The sequence below is a fragment of the Colobus angolensis genome, unplaced genomic scaffold (assembly GCF_000951035.1).
Source record: "Colobus angolensis palliatus isolate OR3802 unplaced genomic scaffold, Cang.pa_1.0 Scaffold377, whole genome shotgun sequence".
In the NCBI taxonomy this organism is placed as follows: Eukaryota; Metazoa; Chordata; class Mammalia; order Primates; family Cercopithecidae; genus Colobus; species Colobus angolensis.
The window spans coordinates 103,862-113,373 of NW_012117121.1; the positions used below are offsets into that span (position 1 = coordinate 103,862).

Sequence of the window (9,512 nt, forward strand, 5' to 3'; positions counted from 1 at the left end):
GCCTGTAATCCCAGCACTTTGGGAGGCCGAGACGGGCGGATCACGAGGTCGGGAGATCGAGACCATCCTGGCTAACACCGTGAAACCCCGTCTCTACTAAAAAATACCAGAAAAAGCTAGCCGGGTGTGGTGGCGGGCGCCTGTAGTCCCAGCTACTCAGGAGGCTGAGGCAAGAGAATGGTGTGAACCCAGGAGGCGGAGCTTGCAGTGAGCCGAGATTGCACCACTGCACTCCAGCCTGGGTGACAAGTCATATTGTATAGGGATGAGAAAGGGTTTAAAATAATACCTGGATGAAAAACAGTATGCAAGGTATTACATAGCTCCATTTTGACTGAGTTTGAGATGATTGTGATTTCTTTATTTTTTGCTATTTTCCCACATTTTCTATAATTATATATTTTGCAGTTGGAAGCAAAAATAACCATTGAAAATTGTTTTCAAAGAATAATATTCAAGAGAATACAAGGTGCAGTAAGTTCTCAATATTTAGTTAAAATATAGAAATCTGTGGACCATTAACAGCAGTTATCTTTAGGTGATTTAATGTTGTTTTATAGATGGGTCTTTATTGATGGGATGTCACTATGTTGCCCAGGCTGGTCTTGAACTCCTGGCCTGAAGCAATCTTCCCACCTCTGCCTTCCAAGTAGCTGGGATTACAGGCGCCTGCCACCACGCCCAGCTCATTTTTGTATTTTTAGTAGAGACAGGGTTTCACCATGTTGGCCAGGCTGGTCTTGAACTCCTGACCTCAGTTGATCCATCCTCCTCTGCCTCCCAAAGTACTGGGATTACAGGCAGGAGCCACCGCACCTGGCCATGTTTTTTGTTTATAAAAGAAAAAGAAAATTCCTAGAGTGCACTTTACTCCCTGATAGGAGACTAAATTACTTAAATATAAATTTTAGAAGGTACGTGTTAAATTCACCTAATGAATTAGTAGCATTCAGAAGTGTTTGTATCTGTTAAAGGTTCGAAATGTACAAACTATTTTCTTTTAATGGTGATTTTATTTCTAGTAAACTAAGACAGAAATCATTATGCAGAAGAAACAGCACCCCTTAACCATGTTCTTTTTATAAACCGTCTCTGTTCTCACTTTATTGTTAGGAAGGAGTAATCTGTTTTCATGTGATATAAGTACTTGTGAGTCATGTTGAGTTTCTTCACTCATTTGTCCAATTCCCAGGCAATCTGTAGGTGGAGTTAACCTTTAGTTACATAATATAACAAAACAAACATTAACCCTACTGCTTCTGGGACAGTCTTCTCACCAAAACTCAGGGAAAATGGGAGGGTGTTGCCACTGACTGACTTAATGAAAGTATCTGACAAATGTAAGAGTTCTTTCAAATAGTGAAATAAGAAATGTATATCAAGTATTTGATGGACTACTTACTTTCTATCTATACACACACACACTATGTATCAGTGTATAATGCGTACTTTCGTTTTATAGCTATTAAATATGAGGTTCTAGAATGAGTTTTCAGTTTGCAGAATTCTGAGAATGTAGTGCCATCACCTTTGTGAGGACAACAACCACGATTGCACTCGCCATATTTATTAGTCAAAATGAAGCGAAGTCAATCTGTTGAAAGCTTCGTTTTGTTTTTCTGATTAGTTTGTTTAATAAGACATTCAAATTACGATCTTTAATATTGTTTCTTCCCTTAATAGCTTGGTGCTAACAGTGGTTTGCACATCATCATCTTTGATGAAATTGATGCCATCTGCAAGCAGAGAGGGAGCATGGCTGGTAGCACGGGAGTTCATGACACGGTTGTCAACCAGTTGCTGTCCAAAATTGATGGCGTGGAGCAGCTAAACAACATCCTAGTCATTGGTATGTTTACTTTCTTAAAAAGTACAGTTCATTCAAAAACATTAGCCGTAAGTTCTGAATTAAGATGTGTGTAGGTTGTGATTAAACTGTTTTGCCAGTGTTTCCAAATTAGAATCCAGTGATATTAAAGAATCTTTTGTAATGCCTAGGCTTAATAGGAAAAATAAAAGATGGATTTCAGTCTGTAGGTTGAAGCTTATAGCTCACCCGCAGATGAAAAAGATGTAGGTTGAAGCTTATAGCTCACCCAAAAATTAAGAATACACATGAAACAATGGAATGCAGTGGTTTTCAAACTGGGTCTTGCAGGCCTTCAGGGGTCCTCAGCGGTGCTTTCAGGGTCAGTGAGGGCCAGGGAGTGCATTTCAGATCCTACATCACGATTATGACTTCCTCTTTTAGCTGTTTTAAGTACTGAGGTGCTTCTGAAGATGACTTCTCGGGGGGAAGAAAGAAAAACACCCTGCTGTTGTATGAAGTCTGAAAACCACTGGCCTATAAAAAAGAGAAGGAACTTTGGAGTCAGAGAGATTGTGTCACATTGCCCCTCTGTCACTTGGACAGATTATTTACCCTTTGAACCTTACATTTTCTTTTTAAATACAGGAAGTTTTCATAACGTTTATATTCCATTGGCTTATACAATAGTGAAATAGTAAAGCAAAGTCTCCTTAGCTTGTTAGGGAAATTACTATTCTTATATATACTAAAAGGACATTTGATTTTATTTTTGAACTCTGATCATTTGTTGTTTTGTTTTAACATCTGTGTTCAGGAATGACCAACAGACCAGATCTGATAGATGAGGCTCTTCTTAGACCTGGAAGACTGGAAGTTAAAATGGAGATAGGTAAGGAGATCTGTCACTGGTTGGTGAGTGGAGGCATTTAGAGTTCATTAACAGGAACAATGTCATGTGGCTTAGTACTTTTTAGAAAAGTTTTATATCATGAGAAGTAGATGTTTACATGCTTCAGTACCTATAAGGAAAACATTAGGATTATAACAATCTCCTCTAGGCTGGGCATGGTGGCTCACGCCTGTAATCCCAGCACTTTGGGAGGCTGAGGCGGGTGGATCACTTGAGGCCAGTAGTTCCTGGCCAACATGGTGAAACCCTGTCTGTACTAAAAATACAAAAAAATCAGCTGGACATAGTGGTGTGCACCTGTAATCCCAGCTACTTGGAAGGCTGAGATAGGAGAATTGCTTGAATCCAGGAAGCGAAGGTTACAGTGAGCTGAGATCGTACCACTGCACTCCAGCCTGGGAAACAGAGCGAGACTCTGTCTCAAAATAATAATAAATAATAATAATAATCTCCTCTGATGGTGCTTTCGAGACTAGGAAAATGCCTATTTTATTTTTAATTTCATCAGGCTTGCCAGATGAGAAAGGCCGACTACAGATTCTTCACATCCACACAGCAAGAATGAGAGGGCATCAGTTACTCTCTGCTGATGTAGACATTAAAGAGCTGGCCATGGAGACCAAGAATTTTAGTGGTGCTGAATTGGAGGGTCTGGTGCGAGCAGCCCAGTCCACCGCTATGAATAGACACATAAAGGTGAGGAAAATCAGCTAAACAGATTATAAACATTATGCCAGAATTCTTTCTTTCTCTTTTCTTTCAAGCATATCAAGGAGTAGGGAAATACTGACTTTTGGTGGAGAAGAGATGGTAAAAGGAATAAGAATTAATTGTCAACTGCTAAATCTTCAGAGTAGCAAGAAGGAAAATAATGTTTGCATCTGCCCTGTAGTAACTGCTGACTCATCTACCTTAGGTCATCACCGTCTGACACAGACACGTGAAGTGAAAATTTTGAAGGAGTGTTTTTTAATCTTTGTACTGTATTAAAAGTTGTAATATGGCTGGGCGCGGTGGCTCATGCCTGTAATCCCAGCACTTTAGGAGGCTGAGGCAGGCAGATCACGAGGTCAGGAGATTGAGACCATCCTGGCTAACACAGTGAAACCCCATCTCTACTAAAAATACAAAAAATTAGCCGAGCGTGCTGGCGGGTGCCTCTAGTCCCAGCTACTCGGGAGGCTGAGGCAAAAGAATTGCGTGAACCCAGGAGGCAGAGCTTGCAGTGAGCCAAGATCACGCCACTGCATTCCAGCCTGGGCGACAGAGCGAGACTCCATCTCAAAAAAAAAAAAAGAAAAAAGAAGTTGTAATATGTCAGAGGAAGTGGGAGTTTCCACATACTAGAATTTGGGGGGCTGCTTTATTCAGCAAATATACTGAATACTTGATGTGCTCACAGTATTGGGCTGAAGACATAAAGATAACTGAACATCTTCCCTTGAGTTCAGAGTCAGGAAAATGGACATATTTTCAAATTAGTACCATAATATTGTAGTTGCCGTGGTAGAAATATGTACTAGGATACTTTTATTTTGATAAATAAAGTGCTCTTGATTTTCCATCTCTTCTCTCCTTCAGGTTTTAGTTACCACCCGTAGACAGATTTACTGAACAAATCTGTCTCCTACTTTCAGATTGGTACTAAATACCCTCACCTAGATGTTTTATCAGGTTTCAGATTTAATATTCCAAAACCAAATTTCCTGTCTTTTTTACTACTTTTCTTTCTGCTCCCATTTCCCTGTTTATCCCAATTTCCCAGGCTTAAAACATCAGGATTATCTTTGATTCCTGACACTCTACTGTGCCCTACATCAAGTCACTTGCCAAATTTTTTCAGTTCTGTCTTGGCAGTGTCTTTAGTTCTCACTGCCACTACCTACCTTCTCTTTGATTAACCTTCCTATTTCATATCATTCAACCATTCAGACATTTTCAATGATTCCCCATCATTTACAAAACAAAGTACAGGCTTTTTTTGGGTCTTTTGAGTCCTCTAGATCTGTCCCTAACTGGTCTTTTGGGCCCTCTAGATCTGACCCTAACTGGCCTTTCCAAATGTGCTCCTGATTGTTCTCCAGATGCTTCAGCCAAACATAAATAATCACCAGTCATCAGACATTAATTTATTTTTCACCCTCTCTGCTTTGGTTTTGTTTTTTTGCATCATTGAGGATCTTCATCCTCTACATTTACCTGTCTTTTCATTACCTGGCTCATATGCTACCACTGTCCTCACACCTTTTCACATTTTCCCTTTCAAGAATGTTATACTCTTTTCCTTCTTGAAGTAGTGATGTATCATTTATGGTACTGTCAGTTGACTTTGGTTCACAGTAGATTTATTTGGCATCTACTGCATTGCTAGCCCCTGTTCTAGGAGTTAATACTCCAACTGCAAACAAGTAAAGTGCCTACCATTAAGCTGCCCACAGTCTAACCCTCCACGTGCAAAAACAAAGTACTTGCAAGGCAAGGAAGTGAATGCATGTCAGATATGGTCAACTTGTGGGGTGAGAAAAACCTTCATATGCATGTCTGTTGGTAGAGCAGGGCCTTTTAGGTAGAGGGAACAACATATGCAAAGGAGCAGAGACACAGAATAATGTAGTAATTGGAGTAATTTAGTATTGCTTCAGCATGGAAGTTAGGGGAGGGGTGGTAGAGAGAGATTGTGGGGGATAAGTCAGGAGACTAAAGCAGGGATGGAGCACAAAAAGCCTTTTATACTCTGCTAAGAAGTATGGACTTTTTTTCTGTGAGTAGTGCTAAGCCATTGAGTTTTAAGAATAGCAGTGACATAGTGTTAAAACATAAGATCACTCTGGCAGCTGTGTCGAGTGGAGTAGTTAGAGGAGTGAAGTTGGCGACACAGGACAAGAGAGGGAACTTTATAACAGTTCAGGCAAGAAATAAAAGCTTGAACAGTTAGGCTGAGTATGTTGTAGATATTTGGGTATATCCTATCACTGGTTCTAGACCAGGAGTCCAGCCAACTACCAGTTTTTATGAACAAAGGGCTTTTTTGGAACACAGCCACGCCCGTTAATTTGTGTACTATCTATGGTTGCTTGCATGCTACAGTGGCAGAGTTGAGTATTTACAACAGGGACTGCATGGCCCACAAAGCCTATTTTTGTGCTTTTATTTTAGATACTATCTGCCACTTTACAGAAGTTTGCTGGCCCTCATTCTAGACTTTAAATCCCTATCTTATTCACCTCAGAGTCTCCCACAGTACCCCAAATAGGTCTAAGTAATGAGCACATGGTAGGTGTCCAGTAAATTTTTTTTCTTTTTTTGAAGCAGAGTCTTGCTCTGTCCGCCAGGCTGGAGGGCAGTGGCACTGTCTTGGCTGACTGCAACCTCCGCCTGCTGGGTTCAAGCGATTCTTCTGCCTCAGCCTCCCGAGTAGCTGGGACTACAGGCATGTGCCACCACGCCCAGCTAATCTTTTGTATCTTTAGTAGAGTTGGGGTTTCACCATGTTGGCCAAGCTGGTCTCGAACTCCTGACTTCGTGATCAGCCTACCTCGGCCTCCCAAAATGCTGGGATTACAGGTGTGAGCCACCATGCCCAGCTAATATTTTTTAAATGAGTAAACTTATATAAGTATTCTGGACTCAAACTGTATCCATAAGTCATAATTTCCCTATATAATAGAAGTGGCTTTGTTCTAGCTCAAGAATGCCAAAGGTTTGGATGGTGTGGGAATATTGTATTGGGTCTTTATAGAATGGATCCATTCAGGTACTATGTTTTTATTCTTCTTCTTGCTATACTGTTTTTTGTTTGTTCGTTTGTTAGTTTTGAGACAGAGTCTTGCTCTTTTGCCCAGGCTGGAGTGCAGAGGCGCAATCTCGGCTCACTACAAGCTCCGCCTCCCAGGTTCAGCCATTGTCCTGCCTCAGCCTCCCGAGCAGCTGGGACTACAAGCGCCTGCAACCATGCCTGGCTAATATTTTGTATTTTTAGTTGAGATGGGGTTTCACCGTGTTAGCCAGGATGGTCTCAATCTCCTGACCTCGTGATCCTTCCACCTTGGCCTCCTAAAGTGCTGGGATTACAGGCATGAGCCACCATGCTGTACTGTTTTAATAAGAAGAGATGGTAACTTCAAGAAAAATGATGTAAACTGTGTGAAAATTGCTCCCTACCATACTGTTGTTTCATCTCAGACCACATGGGTACATCCTGATATAATCCACAGTCACTAGTTTACTAGTTGTCGTATTTTTCACATGCGTTGGCCATGGAATTTTTCTCTTATTTAGTCATTTGTCATTTTAACTACAATAATCCCATCCCAAAATTTCACTTTAAGCCATTGTCTCAGTAAGAAACATGCTTTCTTCAAGCATATATTGGGTTTATCTACATATGAGGCAATGAGAAATGGTGGGAGGATCACAGATACCGTAGTCAGAAGGTGTGGTTATGCATTACGTTTCTTTCACTTTTTTGTTTCTGACCTGTCAAGGGGAAATACTACCTATCTAGTCAGATTTTTATGAGAATGAAAACAAATACTTTATATAAAAATGCCTTGTAAACTCTGTACATGCTAGTTATCTCCATTTTTTATTCTTGGCTGATTTGAGAGGATATCAGTACATCCTTTTTGATAGATGAATTTCTGATTTTTATTGACTCTTTGTAGTTACACTTTTTCTAATTGTAAAGCTAAAATGTTTGTCACCCTTGTACAGAATATATTATCCTTCTAATTTGCAAGTAACCAGAATTCAAATACTTCACATTGTTTTCATCACTTTTTTCCATGTGATAGAATTAGCTGTAAGCTTCAGGTGATATATATTGACTTGTGACCATTACTCCTTATACCAAACAGCTCCTAATTTTTCACCATGTCAGTGGAATAACTATGTAGGCACTTTGGGGATGAGAAAGCTATGTAAGACACTAATCTTACCCCAAAAAGAAATATTGCTGAAGTTTCATTTTCTGTATTTTTAAAAATCTGCATTGTCAGAAGGTCTTTAAAGACTATTTTTCCAGTGACTCGTCCTTGGCTAAACAAAAGAAATACAGTTTTAGTCTTCCATTGCTATAGATGTTTATAGCTTTACTAATTGTGATTGATGAATAAATATTTAAATTGAAACTTATAATTTAAAGTTGTTACTGAACTTTAAAAACATTTAAAACGTACAAGTGTCATGTTCTTTCTTTGTATTTTAAAAAGTCATTATTAGTGTTATTTTGCTTCCTTTTCAGAAGATTGAGGCCTAAACAAAGATTTAGTCAGGTGGACTAAACAAGTCTTTCCTGTTAAACTGTTTTTTCAGGTTTTCTGAAACAAGTGGAAAATCTGGTCATAAACACCTGTTGTTCATGTCATTTGTACTTGAACCTATGATTGCGGTCAACTAAAATTCATGTGACATTTGGTTGTTTTTATCCTGAAAGAAATTTCTGCTTCAGGTAGAGAAGATTCATAACCCAAATTTTTTCTCTAATCTGTTGTGAGGAAATAAACTGAGGACACACACATACACACTCACACACTTTCCACGTGAGTCAAAGCTCTAAGTTATGTTTACAGAATTTCATAAAATTTCTTATTTTTTTGCAGAATTTTTGATTGGTTAAGGTCATTCTACCCTTAATTTAAGAGGAATGATAAGAACTTTGAAAGGTCAGATTTAAAAGGTTATGAAATTTAAGGGCGACCACTTGATATTTGCTAGTGTTGAAATACAAGTTTATTAGTTTCTGCAGGTATAAGCTGAAAGATGCTGCCTCTTCTATATTGATTAGCTGTTACAAATAAAATGCAGGAAAAATGTTGCTAATTCAAACAAATGAGAAAAGATTTTCTGAACGAGTAAAAATTCAGAATTACAGACTTTTTAAAATAAGATTTTACAAATTTTGATAAAACGCTAAAAGTCAACTAAGAGCAGTCCTTAGAAAATTTATTTTAATGAGCAGGTAGGAATAATTTACAATTGGAATATTCATTGCTTACAATTATGTAATTTATAGAATTCCTTGTGTGGCTGAAAACAGCGTGTTCTGAAATACCTCTTCCCCACACCCATCTTAATTCACTTTTAAGAAAGGACTCAGCAATTAATTGGGTGAGTCTTTTCTTAATAATTAGCAAAATGACAAGTTTTATACCAGCTTCAGTCCTGAAATCTGTCTTATTTTTTGGCAAATGTTGAAAGATGGGCAAGATTTTTCTTTCATACTGCTGTATGTATCTGTCATTTGAATTCGATTTTACTATAAGAGAATCAGAATGCAAAATATTATGGTAAAAACCTAAACCTGTGTAGGAAGGAGGTGTTTAAAGTGAGGCTGGTAGCTTTGTTGAGATTTTAATGTTTCGGTCAGAGTTCCTGTCTTCACTTTGGCTTGAGTTTGTATCTTGTAGAATCCTTTCAGATGTATCAAAAAGTTAGAATCAGAGTTAAAACTTTTATATAAGGGTACCTAGGAAGGAAATCCTGTATCTGCCTTTTATAATTTATGAAAACCTCCAGGTTTGTATAAGTATGAAATGAGATAATGTGATATGATGAAATTAGATCGTGTATATGAGCATACTTTATAAACTATGAAGAACTATAGACAGTTATTATTAATTATCATAATTCTTTCATGGATATGCTTGGTTCCTGTGACACCATTTTTCTTTTTTTCTGTGTTTTTTTTTTTTGGAGACGGAGTTTCCCCCTTGTTGCCTAGGCTGAAGTGCAATGGCACAATCTCAGCTCACCACAACCTCTGCCTCCCAGGTTCAAGCAATTTGCCTGCCT

General features: G+C 38.7%; 1 protein-coding gene across 5 annotated transcripts in view; it reads left to right on the top strand.

Annotated features, from left to right (window-relative positions):
- The window catches only part of NSF (N-ethylmaleimide-sensitive factor), a 143,446-nt gene that overhangs the window by 78,005 nt on the left and 55,929 nt on the right, over positions 1-9,512 (top strand). For all 5 annotated transcript variants that reach the window (XM_011953902.1, XM_011953897.1, XM_011953898.1 and 2 more), the window contains 3 exons: positions 1,684-1,849; positions 2,625-2,699; positions 3,229-3,416. In XM_011953902.1, coding sequence (XP_011809292.1) covers positions 1,684-1,849; positions 2,625-2,699; positions 3,229-3,416 — 429 coding nt within the window. The remainder of the gene's footprint in view (positions 1-1,683; positions 1,850-2,624; positions 2,700-3,228; positions 3,417-9,512) is intronic.